The sequence below is a fragment of the Notamacropus eugenii genome, chromosome 6 (assembly GCF_028372415.1).
Source record: "Notamacropus eugenii isolate mMacEug1 chromosome 6, mMacEug1.pri_v2, whole genome shotgun sequence".
In the NCBI taxonomy this organism is placed as follows: domain Eukaryota; kingdom Metazoa; phylum Chordata; class Mammalia; order Diprotodontia; family Macropodidae; genus Notamacropus; species Notamacropus eugenii.
The window spans coordinates 180,556,023-180,577,993 of NC_092877.1; the positions used below are offsets into that span (position 1 = coordinate 180,556,023).

General features: G+C 39.6%; 1 protein-coding gene across 1 annotated transcript; it reads right to left on the minus strand.

Annotated features, from left to right (window-relative positions):
* Positions 1–12,619: 12,619 nt before the first annotated feature.
* LOC140512499 (uncharacterized) lies at positions 12,620–16,221 on the minus strand. Its single transcript, XM_072621632.1, has 2 exons — positions 13,924–16,221; positions 12,620–12,692 (listed from the first exon to the last, which is right to left on the minus strand). Exon 1 carries the CDS (start codon positions 15,778–15,780, stop codon positions 14,302–14,304), a length of 1,479 nt encoding a protein of 492 aa, XP_072477733.1. The 5' UTR covers positions 15,781–16,221; the 3' UTR covers positions 12,620–12,692; positions 13,924–14,301.
* Positions 16,222–21,971: the final 5,750 nt, after the last annotated feature.

Below are 21,971 nucleotides of genomic sequence, written 5' to 3' on the forward strand. Positions count from 1 at the left end.
TCCAGCCTCCCTCCCCACCCTGCTTATCCCATTCTCTCCCACTTTCCTGTATTGCAAGATAGGTTTTCATACAAAATGAGTGTGCATTTATTCCTTCCTTTAGTCGAATGTGATGAGAGTAAACTTCATATTTTTCTCTCACCTCTCCTCTTTTTCCCTCCACTAAAAAGTCTTTTCCCTGCCTCTTTTATAAGAGATAATTTGCCCCATTTCATTTCTCCCTTTCTCCTCCCAATATATTTCTCTCTCACCGCTTAATTTCATTTTTTTAAGATATGATGCCATCATATTCCATTCACTCAATGCTCTCTGTCTCTTTATGTGTGTGCGTGTACGTGGGTATGTAATCCCACCAACTACCCAGATACTGAGAATTTTCAAGAGTAACAAATATTGTCTTTCCATGTAGGAATGGAAACAGTTCAACTTTAGTAAAGTCCCTTATGACTTCTCTTTGTTGTTTACCTTTTCATGCTTCCCTTCATTCTTGTGTTTGAAAGTCAAATTTTTTTTTCAGCTCTGGTCTTTACATCGAGAATGCTTGAAAGTCCTCTATTTCATTGAAAGATCATTTTTCCTCTGAAGTATTATACTCAGTTTTGCTGGGTAGGTGATTCTTGGTTTTAGTCCTAGTTCCTTTGACTTCTGGAATATCCTATTCCATGCCCTTTGATCCCTTAATATAGAAGCTGCTAGAACTAGTGGTATCCTGATTGTATTTCCATAATACTTGAATTGTTTCTTTCTAGCTGTTTGCAATATTTTCTCCTTGACCAGGGAACTCTGGAATTTGGCCACAATGTTCCTATGAGTTTCTCTTTTTGGATGTCTTTCAGGAGGTGATAGGTGGATTCCCTGAATACTAATTTTCCTCCCTGTTTCTACAATATCAGAACAGTTTTCCTTGATAATTTCATGAAAGATGATGTCTAGGCTCTTTGTTTGATCATGGTTTTCAGGTAGTCCCATAATTGTTAAATTGTCTCACCTGCATCTATTTTCCAGGTCAGTTGTTTTTCCAATGAGATATTTCACATTATCTTCCAATTTTCATCCTTCTGGTTTTGTTTTGTGATTTCTTGGTTTCTCATCAAGTCGTTAGCCTCCATCTGTTCCATTCTAAATTTGAGAGAACTATTTTCTTCAGTGAGATTGTGAACCTCCTTTTCCATTTGGCTAATTTTGCTTTTTAAAGCCTTCTTCTCCTCATTGGCTTTTTGCAGATTGAGTTAGCCTATTTTTCAAGGTGTTATTTTCTTCAGCATTTTTTTGGGTCTCCTTTAGCAGGGTGCTGACCTGCTGTTCATGCTTTACCTACATGTCTCTCATTTCTCTTCCCAGCTTTTCCTCCACCTCTATAACTTGATTTTCAAAATTCTTTTTGAGCTCTTCCATGGCCTGAGCCCATTGAATATTTATTTTGAATGTTTGGGATACAGAAGCCTTGAATTCTATGTCTTTCCCTGAATGTAAGCATTGTTCTTCCTCATCAGAAAGGATGATATCTGTTCACCAAGAAAATAACCTTCTATGGTCTTATTTTTTTTCCCTTTTCTGGGCATTTTCCCAGCTAGTTTCTTGACTTCTGAGTTTCCTTTCCACACCCCACCTTGCCACCAGATCCACCCAGCTAGTTCTTGGGGTCTGAGATTCAAACGCTGCTTCTCAGCCTCAGGGCTTTAGGCGGGAGGGGGGAGGGGAGCTGCCATTCAATGTGAAATTAAGTTCAGGTGCTCAGGTAGGAGCAGGGCCACCATGAGGATCTCAGTTCCCTCAGGGGGTTTATGTGGAGACCTTCAACAATGGATCCAGGCTCCTGCCTTCTTTGGGAGCCCCTGTCTGCTGCCGCTTTTCCTGCTGCCTCCTGAGGGTGCCTGAGTTGTGGAGACACCCTGCTCCCCTCTCAGGGACCGAAAAAGACCCTCTCACTGACCTTTGGCACCTGTGGGTGGAGGGACTTGCTTGGCTGCTGGCGATTCTGTTTCTGAAGTCTGCTCGGAGCTGCTCCTCTCCATGCTCAGTGGCCAAGGCAGGGCTGGGCTTGGCTCTGGGTCTGGTCCGCAACGGACCTTTCAGGACGGTTCTTCACGTCTCTCTGGAACAGAAATCTCTTCTGCTCCGTTGTTCTGTGCCTTCTGCTACTCCCAAATTTGTTCGGAATTCTTCTTTTCAAGTATTTTATGGGCTGTGGGTTTGGAGCTAGTATATGTGTATCTTTCTACTGCACCATCTTGGCTCCTCCTTGGGGAAGTTTTATGTCTTTGAATGCCTGCATAAATAAAATAAATAAAGAGGCGATAAAAGACTTGGGCATTCAGCTGAAAAATCTAGAAAAAGAACAAACTGAAAATCCCCAACTAAATACCAAATGAAAAATACTGAAATTCATAGGAGAGATTAACAAAATAGAAATTCAGAAAACTATTGAATTAATAAATAAAACCAGGAAAAACTAACAATATTGATAAACTTTTGGTCAATTTGATTTAAAAAAAGAAAGAAAAAAATCAAATTACTAATATTAAAAATTAAAGGGGTGAACTCACCTCCAAAGAGGAGGAACTTAAAACAATAATTAGAAATTACTTTGCCCAACTTCATGCCCACAAATTCGATAATCTAAACGAGATGGATGAGAATTTTAAAAAATGCAAATTGCCCAGAATAACAGAATAGGAAGTTGAATGCTTAAACAACCCAGTTTCAGAAAAAGAAATTGAACAAGCCATCAATGAACTCCCTGGGAAAAAAATCTCCAGGGCCAGATGGATTTACAAGTGAATTCTATCAAACATTTAAAGAAGAGCTAATTCCAATAATATATGCACTATTTTTGAAAAATTGGGGGAAAAGGAGTCCTCCCAAATTCTTCCTATGATACAAATAAGGTTTTGATTCCTAAACCAGGAAGAGACAAAACAGAGAAAGAAAATTATAGACCAATTTCTGTAATGAATATAGATGCAAAAATTTTAAATAAGATTTTAGCAAAATGAATACAGCATCTTATCACGAGAATAGTATATTATAATCGGGTAGGATTCACACCAGGAATGCAGGGTTGGTTCAATATTAGGAAAACTATTAGCATTATCGATCATATCAACAACAAAATTAATAAAAACCACATGATTATCTCAATAGATGCAGAAAAAGTTTTTGACAAAATACAACACCCATTCCTGTTAAAAACACTGGAAAACATAGGAATAAACTTTCCACGAAATAATAAGCAGTATCTACCTAAAACCTTCAGCAAGCATTATATGCAATGGGTATAAGCTATTTGCATTTCCAATAAGAACAGGGGTGAAACAAGAATGTCCATTATTACCACTATTATTCAGTATGGTACTAGAAATGTTAGCTGTAGCAATAAGACAAGATAAAGAAATTGAAGGAATAAGAATAGGCAAAGAAGAAACTAAGTTATCACTCCTTGCAGATCATATGATGATCTACTTAGAGAATCCCAGAGACTCAAGTAAAAAACTTCTTGAAATAATAAACAACTTTGGCAAAGGTGCAGATCACAAAATAAACCCTCACAAATCTTCTGCATTCCTTTATATTAGCAACAAAGTCCAACAGCAAGAGATAGAAAGAGAAATCCCATTTAAAGCTAGGGTAGACACTATAAAAAACTTGGGAGTTTAACTGCCAAAACAAATCCAGGGACTGTATGAACACAATTACAAGACACTTTTTGCACAAATAAAGTCAGATTTAAGTAAGTGGAAAACCATCAGATGCTCATGCATTGGCAGAGCTAATATAATAAAAATGACAGCTCTACCTAAACTAATTTACTTATTTAGTGCCATACCAATTAAACTATCAGATAATTATTTTCTAGAGCTGGATAAAATAATGTCAAAATTCATCTGGAAGAACAAAAGGTCCAGAATATCAAAAGGACTAATAAAAAGAAATGCTAGGGAAGGTGGCCTAGCCCTAACAGACCTCAAATTGTACTATAAAGCAGCAATTATCAAAACCACTTGGTATTGGCTAAGAAACAGAAGGGTAAACAAGTGGAATATACTTGGCATGCAAAACACAGTGGGCAAGGAATATAGCAACCTCCTGTTTGATAAACCCAAGGACCCCAGCTTCTGGGATAAGAAGTCACTGTTCAACAAAAATTTCTGGGAAAACTGGATAACAGTGTGGCAGAAACTAGGCATAGACTCATGCCTGATACCATACACAAGAATAAAGTCCAAATGGGCACACGATCTAGGTACAAAGATTGATACCATGGACAAACTGGAGGAGCAAGGAATAGTGTATTTATCAGATTTATGGAGAAGGGAAGAATGTTTTACTAAAGAAGAGATAGAAAGCATTATGAAATGCAAGATGAATAATTTTGATTACATTAAACTGAAAAGTTTTTGCACAACCAAACCTAATGCAACCAAAATTCGTAAGGATGTAGTAAACTGAGAAAGAATTTTTACAGCTAATCTGGGGGATAAAGGCCTCATTTCTGGAATATGTAGATACCTGACTCAAATGTACAACGATACAAGTCGTTTCCCAGTTGATAAATGATCAAAGGATATGAACAGGCAATTTTCAGAGGAAGAAATTAAAGATATCTATAATCATATGGAAAAACGCTCTAAATTACTTTTTTTTTATTTACTTCTTTTTTTAAATTTATTTTTAACACAGTTTGTAACAGATAAAGCAATTCAAACTTTTGGACAGGTGATACTTCTTTTTAAAGCATTTACAATATGGACCATAAAAGAATTTTTTTTTTAAACATTAACCAAGTGAGACACAAATAATATTTATGTTGTTAACTTCACAAGCTCTTGACCTAATTGTCTCCATAGTATTACTAAGAATTAGAGGACCCTAACTTATTGCTGTTAGTCTAAAGTCCTATGCCTAATAGCTTAATTTTAGACAACCTCAGATGTTCCCCTACCCATATCTATAATTGAATAGATCTGGTATTAAGCTTACAAAACTTTTGACTATAGGAAATTGCCAGTAATATTAATGACATTGCAGGGGTACAGTATCAGCCTAACTTCATGTCAATCCCAGGCAGGATTAGATAATCCACTTGCATTCAGTCAGGTTTAAAATCTGCCAGGTGTCAGTGGGGAAATTGAGTCAGGAGAATCCTACCTCAGCCCATGCTGAACAGTCGCTCTCCCACCCTTCCATTGAGGTCACCGTATGCAGTTCATACCAGCATCTCATCAGCTTACTGGCATCATGTATTGGAGGCTCAGATCGCCTTTCTTGCTACCTATACCTGGAGTAAGACTCAGAAGAACAGTCACTTAATAGTCCCATAGCCTTTAAAAATGGCAAGTTCAAATAACCAGGTTTCAAATATGATTATAGTTTCACTTTGGCTAAGGATCATCTTTTGAGGAAGGTCTCAAGTGGCTTACATGTCTTTCTATACATATCCTAGTTCCTGATTAAATGGCAGTCATAAAATCAAATTTACCACTAAAACTTTGACTTTTCCATCATTGCCAAATTTTACCTGAGGTTACCTTCCTCTAGGAAATTTAGACTGAAATTCTTTTCTCCAAACTAAAGATGTCATTGATTTATTCTCAGTAATTAGTTCAGTCTATAGTTTTAATATTAATTGCTTTTACCTCACTTTGTAACATGTCCAATTTTTCTCCCCATCACTCCCCTCCCCCCGCTTCCTAATACCTTGCATTCTGATTACTCCTTCCCTCAATGTACCCTCCCCCCCATCACACCCTACCCCTCTTCTATCCCCATCTTCTCTCTTTTCTTGCAGGGCAAGATAAATTTCCATACCCCTCTCCCTGTAGTTCTTATTTCCCGATTATATGCAATACAAATTCTCAACATTTGTTTCTAATACTTTGAATTCCAACATCTCTCCCTCCTCCCCTCCCTCCCCAGCCCTACTGAGAAGGCAAGCAATTCAGTACAGACTAAATATGGGTTGCTTTGCAAAAGACTTCCATAGTAATCATGTTGTGTAATACTAATTATATTGCCCTCTGACCTACCCTATCCTCCCTTATTTCCCCCCTACAACTGACCTTGTCCCTTCTTGAAAGTGTTTATTTCTAGTGACTCCCTTTTCCCATTTGCCTTCCCTTCTAACATTCCCCTCGATCCATTTGTCACCTCTCCTACTTTCCTGTGGTTTATATAAATTTTCATATCAAACTCTGTGAGCATGTTATTCCCTCCTTCAGCCATATGTGGGGAGAATAGCTTTATTTTTCTCCCTCTCCCCTTCTCCCTTATATCCTCCACTGAGTAAGATTTTTCTTATCTCTTTTATGAGTTATAGCATGCCCCATTCCATTACTCCCTTTCTCTTCCAGGAATTTTCCTCCTACACCTCTTAATTTTTGTTTTATTTTAGTGTGTGTGTGTGTATGGATTTCATCTCTTCTGTTATAACACACCTTGTACTCTTTATCTATCTATGTGTATGTGTGTGTGTGTGTATACAATCTCTCCAACTACCCAAATACTGAGAAAAGATTCAAGAGTTAAAAATATTTTCCTTCCATGTAGTAATGCAAACAGTTCAGCTTTAGAGATTCTTTTATGATTTTTCTTTTCTGTTTACCTTTTCATGCTTCTCTTGATTCTTGTCTTGGGAAGTCAAATTTTTAAGTACAGATCTGGTCTTTTCCTCAACATGAAATCTTCAAATTCGACTATATCACTGAATGACCATTTTTTCCTTTGAAGTATTATATTCAGATTTGCTGGGTAGGTGATTCTTGGCTTTAATCCCAGTTCCTTTGACTTCTGAAATATCTCACTCCAAGCACTTTTATCCCTTAATGTTGAAGCTGCCAGATCCTGTGTTATCCTGATTGTATTTCCACAGTACTCAATTTGTTTCTTTCTAGCTGCTTGCAGTATTTTCTTCTTGATCTGGGAACTCTGAAATTTGGCCACAATATTCCTAGGAGTTTCTCTGTTAGGGTTTCGTTCAGGAGGTGATTGATGAATTCTTTCACTACCCATTTTGCGCTCTGAATCTGTAAGATCAGGGCAGTTTTCCTTGATAATTTCATGGAAGTTAGTGTCTAGGCTCTTTTTTGATGGTGGCTTTCAGGGAGTCCAATAATTTTTAAGTTATTTCTCCTAGATCTATATTCCAGGTCAGTTGTTTTTCCAATGAGTTGTTGTAACTTATCTTATATTTTTTCAAATTTTTCGTTTTGCTTACTAACTTCTTGGTTTAACTCATAGTTATTCATTTCCCTGAACTCAATTCTCTCTTTCAACGAATTATTTTGTTCAGTGAGCTTTTGAACCTTCTCCTCCATTTGGCTAATTCTGCTTTTTAAAATCTCCTTCTCCTCGTTGGCTTTTTGGACCTCTTTTTCCAATTGAGTTAGCATCTTTTTAAAGTTGTTATTTTCCTCAGCATTTTTTTGGTAAATGTTCTACCTTATTTTTTAAGGTCTTCTATTGCCTGAGCCCATATTAAGTTCTCTTTGGAGGCAGAGGCCTTAATTTCTTCTGACAATATGCCTTGTTCTTGCTCATCCCAAAGGGTGGGAGAGACACCTGTTCCCCAAGAAAGTAGCCTTCTGTGGTCTTATTTTTTTCCCCTTTTTTGGGCATTTTCCCAGCCAGCTACTTGACTTCTGAGTTTCCTCTCCACAACTACCTCGCCTCCAGTTCAGCCCAGCTGGAGCTTGGGGGCTGAGATTCAAATGATGCTCCCAAGCCTTATGGGGTTTTTTTTTGGGGGGGGGGCAGGGTTGCTATTCAGTGTGAGATTAAGTTCATCTGCTCAGGTGGGGGCAGGGCCACCACATAGGGCTCAGGCCCCTCAGGGGGTTTATGCAGAGACCTTCAACAGATGAGGGCCACTACCTGCTTTGGGAGTCCCTGTCCCCCGCTGCCTCTGCTTCTGTCTCCTGAGGGGGCCTGAGTTATGGGGACACCCTGCTCCCCTCTTGGCTGGCCAAAAAGATCCTCTCACTGACTTTTGGCTCCTGTCGGTTGAGGGATCTGTGCCGCTGCTGGAGATTCCATCCCTAAAGCCTGCTCAGATCTGCTCCTCTAGGTGATGCGTGGCCAAGGTAGGGCTGGGTTCTGCTCTGCGTTGGGTGCACAACAAACTTTCCCGTTGGTTTTTCAGGTCTGTCTGGAACAGAAATCTCCACTCCGTTGTTCTGTGGCTTCTGCTGCTCTAGAATTTGTTGAGAGGTCTTTTCAGGTATTTTATAGGCTGTGGGGTAAGAGTTAAGCATATGTGTATCTTTCTACTCCACCATCTTGGCTACTCCCCTCCAAATCACTTTTAATTAGAGAGATGCAAATCAAAACAACTCTGAGGTACCACATCACACCTATAAGATTGGCAAACCTGACGGAACAGCAAAATGATAAATGTTGGAGAGGATGTGGGAGAATTGGAGCACTAATTCATTGTTAGTGGAGCTGTGAGCTCATCCAACTATTCTAGAGAGAGGTTTGGAACTATGCCCAAAGGGCTACAGAAATGTGCATACCCTTTAACCCAGCAATATCGCTACTAGGACTGTATCCCCAAGAGATCATAAAAATGGGAAAGGGTCCCACATGTACAAAAATATTTATAGCAGCACTCTTTGTAGTTTTCAAAAACTGGAAATCAAGGGGATGCCCATCAATTGGGGAATGACTGAATAAATTATGGTATATGAATGTAATGGAGTACTATTGCGCCATAAGAAATGACGAACAAGAAGACTTCAGAGAGGCCTGGAAGGACTTGTATGATTGATGCTGAGTGAAAGGAGCAGAGCCAAGAGAAATTTGTGCACAGCAATGACCACAGTGTGCAAGAGTTTTTTCTGGTAGACTTGGAACTTTGTAATAACGCAAGAACTTAAAAAAAAAATTCCCAATGGTATTCTAAGGCAAAATGCCTTCTGCACTCAGAGAAAGAACTATGGAATTCATTCACAGAATGTAGGAGATCATGTTTGTGTGTGTGTGTGTGTGTGTGTGTGTGTGTGTATGTGTGTGTGTGTGTGTGAGTATTATGTTTTGATTTGTTATATGATTTATTCTATTTATTTTGGTTGATCTACTTAGCATGACTATAATGAAAACACATTGAATATGTAAGTATATGTAGATCCTATGTAGAATTGTATGCCATCTTGGGGAGGGAGTGGGGTGGTGGTGGGTAGGTGTGGGGGGATAAAAATTTAGGTTTTATAGTAGTGATTGTAGAACATTAAAAAAAATAAATAAAATAATAGAAAAAGAAAACGGGGGGTGTGATCGAAGGGAGGGCAGATTGGAAGAAGTGGTAATCAGAATACATACCGTTTTGGGGTGGGCAGAGGTGAGACATGGGGGGAAAATTTGGAAATCAAAATATTGAGAAAGTGAATGTTGAAAACTAACTAAATAAATTAGTTTAAAATGAAAAAAAAAATCACTCTATCTGAACAGTTTTCCCATGACGTTAAAGCTTGAAATAAATTAACAGAAAATCAAAAAATGAAGTAAGTCAAGTAATGGCCCTTTAACTGAACAAAAAAATCAAACTGGCAGGCGAAGAACCTCAAGGTGCCTGGAGAAAAGAGAAACAGTTACCATTTACATTCACTCTGAGCTAGGAGGGCCCAAAAATTGTGGTTAAGTGGTACTTACACAGGGATCTATTGTTATCCAATCTTAATTTCAGAGTCAAATGGGTTTAAAGTTTTGTCTTAGAAAAGTGACGGAAAGAGAGAGACAAAGAGAGACAGGGAGAGAGAGAGAGAGAGAGAGAGAGAGAGAGAGAGAGAGAGAGAGAGAGAGAGAGAGAGAGAGAGAGAGAGAGGAGGGAGGGAGGGAGGGAGGGAGGGAGGGAGGGAGGGAGGGAGGGAGAGAGAGAGACAGAGAGAGAGAGAGAAGGAGGAGCAGGAGGGAAGGAAGGAAGGAAGGAAGGAAGGAAGGAAGGAAGGAAGGAAGGAAGGAAGGAAGGAAGGAAGGAAGAAATCTAGGTAGAAGCATATGACAGTTTTCAGAAAAAAGAAATCAAAGCAATTGAAAAAAATGCTTTAAATCACTATTGATTAGGGAAATGGAAATTAAAACTTCTCTGTGACACTACCTCACATTCTCAGATTGGCTAACATGATGGAAAAGAAAAACAATAAATATTGCAGAAAATGTGGGGATATTAGAACACTAAACTGTACCCCTTTCGATCCATCAACACAACTACTAGGTCTGTATTCCAAAGAGGATCACAAAGAAACGGAAAGGAACCACACGTACAAAAATATTCATAGCAGTTCTTTTTGTGGAGACCAGGTATTTGGAATTGAGAGAATGCTTATCAGTTCTGAATAGTTAAACAATTTGTGGTATATTAACATAATGGAATATGGTTGTGCTATAAGAAATGATTAGCAGGTCGATTTCAGAAAAACCTGGAAAGACTTGCATGAACTGATGTTGAAAGAAGTGAACAGAACCGGGAGAATACTTGTACACAGTTAACAGCAACAGTGTGATGATCAGCTATGATTGACTTAGCTCTTCTCCACAATACAATGATCTAAGACAATTCCAAACGACTCATATTGGAAAAGGCAAAAGACAAAGAACTATGGAGTCTGAGTGCAGATTGAACCATGCTATTTTCATTCCTTTTGTTTTTTTTTTTTCCTTCTCATGGTTTTTTTTCCCTTTTCTTCTGATTCTTCTTTTGCAACATGGCTAATGGGGAAATTATGTTTATCATAATTGTACATGTACAAACTCTATCAAATTGCTTTCTGTCATGTGGAGGACAGAGTGAAGGAGGGAGGGACCAAATATTTGGAAATCAAGATTTTATAAAAGCTAATGTTCAATACAAAATAATGAAAATTTCAAATAAAGAAACCAGTTAAACTGTTGATACATTATAAGAACAAAATGAAAGTCTCCAGAGTTCTGGGTAAATTCACATGGGACGTTTTATGAGGTATTGGAGACAATGTTGATGAAGATAAAAATACACAGAAGCATAGTAAATTGTCATTGTAAGGTGTTCCATAATGTTAAAGTATCAACAAATTGTTCAATATCCTTGAAAAAGCAACACATATTGGAATTTTTTCTGCTCACCAGGAAAGACTATCTAAGATTCATACACTAATCTACTACGACTAATCTAAGCTACCTATTGCACAAAATCACTGTCTTTTGAAGGACAAGCTGAAATATTGTAAAGTACACTGTTTGTGAATAAACAACATGGGCTTAAACATTGAATCTGCTACTTTGGTGACCTTGGGCAAAATATTTAATTACTCTTCACTCCAGCTGCCCATGTTCTTTGCCTACATTTTTCCCTACTCATTTTCATCTGCTGTCCTCCCCTTGTCCATTCCCAGCTTTCATGAAGTCCCAGCTCAAAAACCAAAAAAAAAAAAAAAAAAGTGCTCTTCAAGAGGCCTTTACTGACTCGCCTTCATTGATTGTCTTTCTTTATCTTGTCTGTGTTTTGTTTGTATATAGATGTATCCAAGATTTCCTTTTTTATGGCAGACTAACGTTCAATTCTGTTCTTTCTAGCTTCAACATTTTTTTTTAGTTCTGTGCCTTGTCACAATGAAAAACTGAAATTTGGGGGAAAGAAAATATATTCTTCTTGAATCACTTAAAAAAAGTGGCAACTACTTTTGTTTGACGTATAATGGCCAAAAGATCAAGGAAGCCTACGGATTTTGTTAGTTAGGAAGGAAGGTTCAATAGTTTAATGCCAAGAGCACTAAATATCAGGGCAACAGACATTCAATCCTTTGCTCAGCTCACCAATGTGACATAAAAAATTTACCTGTTCTCACTGCATTTTAATGAACTCATCTCAAAGATGAGGGGTTTGCACTATAATCTCTAATATTTCTTGACATTCTAAATCCTATGATTTTAAGAGTGTTTTAGCTAGCCGCGCAATGGGAAGAAGACAGCCCTTAGAATACTCTCATAACCTTCCTGTAAATATTCATTCATCAAGAATTAGCAATTGTATGTTATCTGAAACTAATTAGACCTCAAGTTTGATGGGCGGGGGTGGGGGGGAGTGGATTTTGCCTACTACCCAGAGAAAACTGGTAGATGCTTTTTAAGATAATATCAATGTAGTCCAAACAGTATAGTCTGTCCCTGGAAATTCAAATAATCTTACTTCAGAACAGGGTATGTGAATACAAGTAACTCTTCCAGTAATCTTACCTATCTGTAACCTAATCATATTCTTGACTTAGCAATCTTCTGTGTAGTCTGCAAATTTTAGGGTCTCATTCCAAAACAGACCGATTCTTCATCTGTTTGCCTTGATTTCCTCTCCAGCCTCAATTTGAACCTAAATTATAAATCTAGACTCCATTCTTAGGATATACCTCCTGCCACAGTAAACTAGTACATGATCCATTTGTTGCTTATTAATTATTCCTGCAGTGCCAACTGTTGAGCAAACTAAACTTATGTGACAAGCTTCCAAGGGAAACAGGGTAAGTATTCATTTTTGTATCTTTTTTTCCCTAAATTCTAAACACTTTTTATTTTAAATTCATAATCAATATTTGAGGAGAATTGGATCTTCTTCAGTCAATAAAACATGTAACTTCCAGTTACAGCAAACTTTTATGTCCCGGGTCTGTCCCCGGGACCTTCGAGTGAGAATCTCCCTTCGGTGGGCACCGCTTCGGACGTCTCCGGACCTACCCCGGGGGACACGGCGGCAGGCAATAATCAGGCAATGCGCAGGAGGTTCATAGCTTTATTGCATGGAGGAGTCCCATGAGCAGTTCAGGGCGTTGTCTTATATAGGGAGGTTCTTCCGGGCTGCCATCCTAACCCGCCCCGAGGGCGAGGCCTACCACCCGATTGGATCCAGCCCACCCGACCAATCCCGTGGGCTCACAACTCCTCTATGGGAGCCGTGTCTCCCTCGGATTGGTGGGCTGCCACTCCCGGGGAGGCCCCTATCCGCCCAGGCGCCTAGGACCGACCCCCGTCAACTCCCCCTTTTTGTTTTATTATAAGGACATCCGCCTTTACCTGCTCTAGGACCCTCTTCCAAAGTTTTATCATGCAAGAAATAAGGCAGGGAAGCAGCACACACAAGAGTATTACTATCACAACCATTCCAGCAGCAACCCCAATGGTATGCAGAAATGTGGTAAAATCTAATCTGGAAATCCAGTCAGGAAATGTCCCATGTTGTTTCTCCAAGTCCCTCTTATATATCTCAGTTACATTCCTAATCTGTCTTACAATGTCATCTAGGTGCTCTATATAGACCTCTAGATTTCTGTGGTCCTGCAATCGCCGGATCGCATCGTCCAGCTCCTGGCTGGCGTTCAGTCTGAGCGCCGTCATGCACAGGGGCCGTGCCAGCCCGACGTGACATGGGAGTCCCTCCAATATGGCGTTTACTCGGAGGAGTGTCGAGATCGCCTGTACAGCATCAGTCAGCGCACTGAGCTCTAGGGCTACCCGCCTGTTAATTTGCTGTTGCAGTGCCCATGCCCGAACGGACGTTGCCATGAAATCTGACAGGTCGGCAGCCATCATGTGGACCTGCCGCTGCATGGCAGAGATTTCCACCTGCTCTAAAAGGCTAGCCACTAACCCTACCATATCTATGGCGGATATTTCCAAGCCCCTCTTCTCCCTGACCATCACAGCCCTAAGGAAATCAGAGTCGGCAAATACCTCATCGGACCCAACAGGGAGAAAGGTAACTGGGGGAATGGATAGAAGTATGACAAAGGTGGTATTGGAATGTACATCACTGGGCGTCAAGGTGTTAGAGAGGGTCCCATTGGAGCAGGATACATTGTATTTGCCCCCTGTCTGAGTAATGTTCCCTTCCCTACAGATTAGAAACGTATCAGTCCTTTTCAGGGTGTGGACTGCAAGGGAGAAACGATTGCAGTGTCCAGAGACCTGACCCTCGTGGCAGGTAAATCCTTTCTTCATGATGAGGTCCCACCATTGGGAGCAGATGGTGTCATTGTCCGTCAGCGGCCCACTATTGTCAGTCATGTGGGTGATGTTTCCAAAGGCCGCTGCCATTTTCCAGAGATGGCTTTGGATGACTACGCTCCCATTTCTCGCCAGGACGTGGGGCACTGGAGCTGCATAATACGGTCCTGGCGCTCCATCCATGAAGTAGATCTGCTGGGTGTCGTTCCACTGCTGTCCCATTACTGCATGCCCTGTGGAACAAACTTGCATACCAATGAACATATTGGGTGTAGGCACGCAGGGGGGTAGAGGGGAGTAGGGGATCTTTCCACTGGGTAGAAAGCTAGATTGAAGCTGTCAGCAGCAGTGTCTGCGGTTGTGATGAGGGCTGCTTCCTCTCTGGGCAGCAAGGTTAAAGCTGTCAGCAGCAGGCTCAGGTGGTGTATGATCCTTCTCCGGGGTCTCCAGGCTCTCCGACATCGGTTCCCACTTACGGATCCTTCTAATGGGAATCCACGCATGACCTTTTCCTATGGAGACACAAACATACCCTGGACCCCATATTAGTATCTTATACAGACCTTTCCATTTCCCTGAGGCCATATCCTTTACCATGGCCCATGTGTCTTTATATCCAGCCTGGGTATTACTTTCCTTGCGGGGTTGTCTTGGAAAAGTCACAAAATGTCTCATAGCTGGAGTAGTATGTGCGCTTTTTGAGACAGCTGTATCAAGCTCTGATTGTATTAGGCCTCTTGATCTTAGCTCTGATTGTATTAGGCCTCTTGATCTTAGCTCTGATTGTATTAGGCGACCTTTTCCCCTTCTTTGTTTAGCGAGGATCGCCTTCAAGGTAAGATTGATAAGAATGCATACTGGCTCTTTACTTAGGTATAGCTGCTGCCAGGTGCTTACAAATGCTTCATTAACATCTGTAAGGAACCTGACTTTTCCAGATTTTTTCTTTATAACAAACACAGGAGCATTCCAGGGTGCTAATTGCTCCTTAACCAATAGTTGTAATGCCTGGAGTTTTTCTGAAGTCAGAGACCATTGCTCCACCCAAATCGGGGTGTCTGACTTCCAATTCAAGGGTGGGGACTCCAGTACAACAGCAATGGCCCTTACTAAAAATTTGATAGCTTCATCCCGAGGCGGCTCATAATGTCCCTTTTTGGAGCTTGTGGACAATTGGAAGGCTTGGAAGGCGGAAGTTAGTGTTGCCACCAGTTTTGGGTCTGCTCCACCGCCCTCATCCAGACACTTATCAACTATTTCATCTACAGAGGGGTCTGCGGGCAGGGTGGAGAGTATTCCCCTCGACTTAGTGAGTCCCTCCTTGAACAGCTGAACTATGAGTTGCGATGAGGGACCTCCCTTCCCAAACCTTTTCCATACCGCTTCCTGCACCCTAGTCATAAATTCCAATGCTGATTCACTCTGTCTCTGCCTTAGGTGACTTATAAGGGTTTGAGTGCGTGCTGCAAGGGCATCTAGAGCCTTCATGGCTACTTCCTGGACAGCTCGAATTATAGGTTCAGGGAGGGCTAACTGCTGTTGGAACTCGGCATAGTCTCCAAACCCTGTGAGCTGATTAATGGTGTTCTCTACATCATTGGGGTGATTGGCTTCTGCATAAATCTTCGCTTGTCTGTTCCAGTCATGATCCAAGCCTGTGTGAGCCAACCACGGGGAGACTGTTAGAATTTTCTGCACCCACTGTCTACAATCCTTTATGTGTATTTTTATTCCCACCTGCTTACATATCTTGTACACTTGGCAGGCGAGAACTCCTGCATCCTCCGGTTCCATTCCCTTGGAAATCTGAGAGCCCATGTTTCCTCTAGATAGCCCCGACTATCTAGGTTGCCTGACTCTTCTACCCTTAACTGGGTAGGGTTATACTCACCTCACTCGGCGGGGGCTGCAGTCCCTGTTCGGGCGCCAGCTGTCCCGGGTCTGTCCCCGGGACCTTCGAGTGAGAATCTCCCTTCGGTGGGCACCGCTTCGGACGTCTCCGGACCTACCCCGGGGGACACGGCGGCAGGCAATAATCAGGCAATGCGCAGGAGGTTCATAGCTTTATTGCATGGAGGAATCCCACGAGCAGTTCAGGGCGTTGTCTTATATAGGGAGGTTCTTCCGGGCTGCCATCCTAACCCGCCCCGAGGGCGAGGCCTACCACCCGATTGGATCCAGCCCACCCGACCAATCCCGTGGGCTCACAACTCCTCTATGGGAGCCGTGTCTCCCTCGGATTGGTGGGCTGCCACTCCCGGGGAGGCCCCTATCCGCCCAGTCGCCTAGGACCGACCCCTGTCACTTTTACATAGTTGTCGTTAGTATTAATAAAGTATTAAATCAAAGGAATTTCTGGAGGAAACAAACTCTAAGGCAGAATCTAGAAAATACTGAATTTTTCTGTGACTATGGAAACAACATAACATAATGTTGAATTTTCAACATCATAACTTTATATCCTAGGGAAAGGCAATCATTGGTATACCTTCTTTTTTTAAAGTAACATGCTTACAAAATGTATGTTTTTTATTTACTACTATTTAAAAAGCTCCTTATTTTCTTACTGAAACAAGGCTGCTAGAAGTTTATTGAGCCAGAAATACCATAATCACTTCTACAGTAGTCCAGCTTCAATTTATCATTAAGAGCAAAGCAGTCACAGACCTGAAGATTTATTTGAACAAATTCTTATTAATCATTAAAAACAAAATTCTAGGTCACAGTTAAGTGACTAACAGAAGGTCTCAACTTGTCTTATTCCTAATTTGTTAACTTTTCTATGGCCTAATTTTGCCTCTCATGATTTACAAATGATTCTGACAAGAAAGCTACAGTTTTAGTTTACTACAGGTTAACTGTTTATTTGCAAAACTTCAGCTATAATTCAAAATGCTTAAGCTAATGCTCATATAACCCACCCCCACCATATGGCATTGAAAAACAGTTTATCCTGTTATCAATCATCCACTACGCCTATGACAGACTGAACATCCCTAGCGAACTCATTTACTCTTCCTTCATACAGATGAAACTATTCTTCAACTCTATTCCTTTCAAGAAAGAGAATTTCCTTTTCCATACAGCTTACTTTCCTAATCTTCATGGAGGCATGAATTTTTAATAAGCCCGAAACAAATCATGCCACTCATTGAAAGAAGTAAATGAAGGGCTACCACCTCAATTACTTTATCAACTTCTTATGCCACTAATAAAATTCCATCTGAGATGAAAAAGTAGTTGTCGAACTCCCAGGCAAATTTCTCTGGAAACTCCAACATGAATTAACAAATTAGCAAATTTTCAAATCCTGACTAATATGCTCTAAAATAATTTAATTGTACTCCCACTTTGAGTTCTCTCCTCCCCTTCTTAATTTCTTGAATTAAAAAAAATAAGCAGAATTGGCAAGATTCAAAGAACTATATGACTTTTAATGTATTGTGGCAAGCATAAGGAGAAAACCTAACACAATCCTACTTAAAGATATCAGAAATCTAAAGTGACTACATTTTCTTTTCAATAACCAATGCAGCTGAAGTGGGGGAAGAATATGGCCTCGTTTTTGTCTCCCTCTCCATGGGAAGAATGAATAAAGCCTGAGAGTAAAGCACAGTAATGGCCACCAGCTTTTTATTCAATTTATTTAAAAACTGTTAATTCAATGAATTAACAATTCGTTAAAATGAAATTCCTTCAAAATTGATTCCTTAAAAAAATGAAACATTTCTATATGTAAAGAACAATAAAAAAGAATAATTGTACAGGGAAACAGGAATTTATTTTGTATCTTTGACTCTTTTTAAAAGTATAGAAATTTTGACATATTATTTTGAAAGCTGTCTTATATATTTGTATTTCCTGCTGTGAGACAGCTAGGTGATTCGGTAGCTAGAGTGTTGTGCCTGGAGTCAGGGAGACTCATCTTTCTAAGTACAAATCTGGCCTCAGGAATTGCCTCGCTTTTTGACCCTGAGCAAATCACTCAGTCCTGTTTGCAGATAAGTTTTCTTATCTGTAAAATAAACTGGAAAAGGAAATGGCAAACCACTCCAATATTTCTGCCAAGAAAACCCCACACGGGGTCATGAAGAATCAGGCATTATTGAAAAACACCTGAACAACTATTTCCTGCTATTCTTCCTTCTTTTTTCATTATTTATGTTTTATAAAAGTGCTTAAATGACTCTCTTTTAGTTTTTTTTTTTTAGCTACCCTGTTATCAGTTCCTTTCTCTCTGTCAGTGTCCTTACCAACTTAAAGAGGAAAATATAATTCTTTAAGCAAAAACGTATTATTTAGTTAAACTAAGTCATATATTTATAATGTGTACAAATATTTGTCTAATGTTGCTCTTTTAAGTCCATCACTCCTCCCTCACAAGGTTGGTAGCATGTTTACTCATCCATCCTTTGGAGTTGTGACTGGTCACTGCGTTGATCAGAGTTCTGAAGCTTCTAATTTTTTTTCTTTACAATTGTCATTACTAGTCAAATATATTTCTTCTGTTTCTGCTTATTTCATTATGCTTCACTTTATAGAATTCTTCCTAAGCTTCTCTGAAACCATCATTTTCATCATTTATTACAGTTTAACAACATGATATGGTATTCTTATAACTCAATGTGTCCATAATTCCCCTTTTTGTTAGGGACCAGATTTGTTTCTAGTTATTTGTTATAAAAATGAGATGTTATAAATAACTTTTGTACATAGAAACCTTTTCCCTCTTCTTTTGGAGTATAGGTCTAGTAGTTGTATCACTGAAATAGAGGGTACAATTTGTTGACAACAACCAGCTTTTTACCTAGGACCCAAGGGATCCTAATTAGTTGACTCACGACCCATGGTAGAAAAGCTTAGAGATAATATTTCTCACCTGTATGTGGCAAGAGAAATAACATTTACTGTAAACTACTTGAAGGAAATCATAACAAGTTATCTAAATTTAATATCTTTACCTGTCCAATCCCAGCTTCAGTAACTGGCATAGTACTTTGTACACTGTGACCACTTAATAAATGTTTATTTTATTTGAAATTATGACATCATATCCAACACTCTCCCCATCTTCCTGGTTAAATGCATATGGACTTCACTTGCTCAATGATGAAATATGAAAATAATGGAAGGAATACTTAATGACACTAAGCAAAGTAAAAATCAACAGAAAACAGTCACTCAACAATCATTTATTAAGAAAATACAATGAACCAGGCAATGTTCAAACCTTTGGAATTCAAAATAGACACATAACAATCCTCCTCTCCAGGAATTCATAATCTAATTGAGGAATTAGCAAGCAAATGAATGTGTGCAAAGAAGCTAAATACATGATAAATTGAAAATACTTGAAATAAGAAGACATTAGAATGAACAGAAGTTGGGAAAAGCTTCTTGTAGATGATAAGATTTCCACTGGGACTTAAAAGAAACTATGGAAGTCAGATGAAGAAGGAGATTATTCTAGTCATGGCCAACCACAGAAAATGCCTAAAGTCAAGAGATGGAGTGTTGGTTTGTAGAACAACAATAATCATTTGGTGATTGGCCAACATCATTTGGTGGAAGAGATTATGGTGGCGATGTAGAGTATAAGAAAACTGGAATGGTAGGAGGGAATTATATTATGAAGGATTCTGAATGCCAAATAAAGGCATTTGTACTTGATCCTGGAGCAGATAGGGATCCCCTGGTGTTTATAGAGTAGGGAGTTGCCATGGTCAAATATGTGCTTTAGGAAAATCACTTTGGTGGTAGAGTAGAAGATGGACTGGAGCAAGGAAAACTTTGAAATGCAACCACCAGAACACTATTGCAATAGTAGAGGAATAAGGTAATGAAGACTTGCTTCAAAATGGAGGTAATGTCAAAGGACAAAAGGGGGATGTATTCAAGACAGGTTGTAAAAGTGAAAAGTTTTCATAACAGATTGAACATGGAGGTAAGAGATAGTAAAAAGTCAGGGATGACACCTAGGTTGCAAACCTGAGGGGCTCGGGGGATACTGGTACTCCTGACATTTAATAAGGACCTAAAGTGTGCTAAATAGTGTGAATATGAGTGCAAGAAACGATAATTCCTGTTCTCAAGGAACTTACTATCTTATAGGGAAGAAAACACAGTCAAAAAGCTGAAAAGGGAGGAGAAGTGGGAGAAAACCAGGGAAGATTACAGATATGGGGTCATGGTGGAAACATGATAGAAATCCTAAAACAGGGCAGCCAGGTAAGAAATGAATACATATTCTGAACTGAGCTCTCTCCTTAAATAGAGGTTTGGGGGTTCAAAATTCCACCCTCTAATCAGAGGGACAGAGGCTATGACAAGGTAGAGTTCCAAGGGTAGTGTGATTTTGCAGGGTGCTGAGGTTTTTCCCAATAAATAACTTCTTGAGGTATTGTGGAAAATTTAGAGAAATACCCGAGTAGTGCAGCCAGGTAAGAAGTGATGGGTGTATGTGAAGATATCAAATGTTTCATCTGTTAGTTCAGTCTTTCCTCTTCTTTAAATTATTGATTGCTCCCTCTCTGGCGAAGTTCATAATATTTTATATATATTTAGATTTATTGAAGGTGTAATGAATTAAGGGTTAAGCATGGAACTGGAATGATTTGGTTTAGCTCCCATTTCCCGTAAATATTAACTGAAAGACCATAAGCAAGGTAATTGGGAGCCCGGTAGAGCAGTGGTTACAGTGCTGGACCCAGAATCATGAAGATCATTCTTTAAATCTGACCACACCCTGGAAAAATCACTTAATCTCTGTTTTCCTCAGTTTATTTCTCTGGAAAATGAGGATAATAAGAGAACCTAAATCTAGAGATGTTGTGAGGATAAGATGAGAAAACATTTTTAAAGCACATTACAAACCTCAAAGCACTATATAAATGCTGGCTATTATAATTTATTCACCTCCCACTATCCCAAAATAGCAACAAGGTAGCGCAGTGGATAGAGCACTTTGCTTAGAATCAGGAAGACTTGTCTTTCTGAATTCAAATGAAGCCTCAGACACTTAGTAGTTGTGTGAGCCTGGGCAAGTCACTTGACTCCATTTCCCAAGCAGTTTCCTCACCGGTAAAATGATTTAGAGAAGGAAATAGTAAGCCACTAAATCTTAGAGTCTCAAAGAGTTGAACATATTACTGAAAAAAGAACTGAACAACAAAATTCCAAGGCAACTCTCAAAAACTACATTTCACATGAGTTTCTAAAGTGCATCAGCAGAAGAAGAGTCTGTATCGGGAGTTTCCCACACGCAGGATACCATAGGCCTAGACCAAAAATTATACTCATGATTTTTTCTGGGTCTATAACAAACACCTGAGAATGAGTTCATGGTACTCATTTTGTTTTTACAAAGCTACAAGGGGACACTTGGCTAGGGTTTTGTTTGATTGAGTTTTCTCATTGTTAATATTTCTTGTGTTTTTTTTCCCTGGGAGAAACTACTAGGGTGCCATTTCTATACCATTTCCTTCATATGACAGAGAAGAGGGTGGAACAGCTTGATGGGCAGAAGTCCAAAAGCACTTTCTTCTCCTGTCGGGCTGTATAATGAAGATGACCAGTGTTAGATCCTAAAGAGCTAAAGTGACTGACAAGATGCGAAGGAAACAGACTATTATTGAGGTAAAACAGAACAGAAATGTGATATGGGGCCAGTGTTCCCAGGAACACTAGACTGGCAGCTAAAGGTTGTCTTGAAACCTCATTTATTAAGGATATTAACTGGGAGACTAATCCAAGCCCCTCCATTTTCTCATCTGTAAAATGATAGGATTAGAAGAGGTGACTCTAAGATCCTTTGCAGCTTTACATCCATGATCTAGCTATATAGATAAAATTGAGTTCTTAAAACTTCTTAATCTGAGGATTTGACTGTAAACTCATGATGACTTTACCAAACTGCGAACATCTCATGGAGTTTGCTTCCCAGGCAAACTCTGCCTCTCTTGACTAGAATATTTTGCATCTTATATGATCATCTTTCCTTAATTCAGATC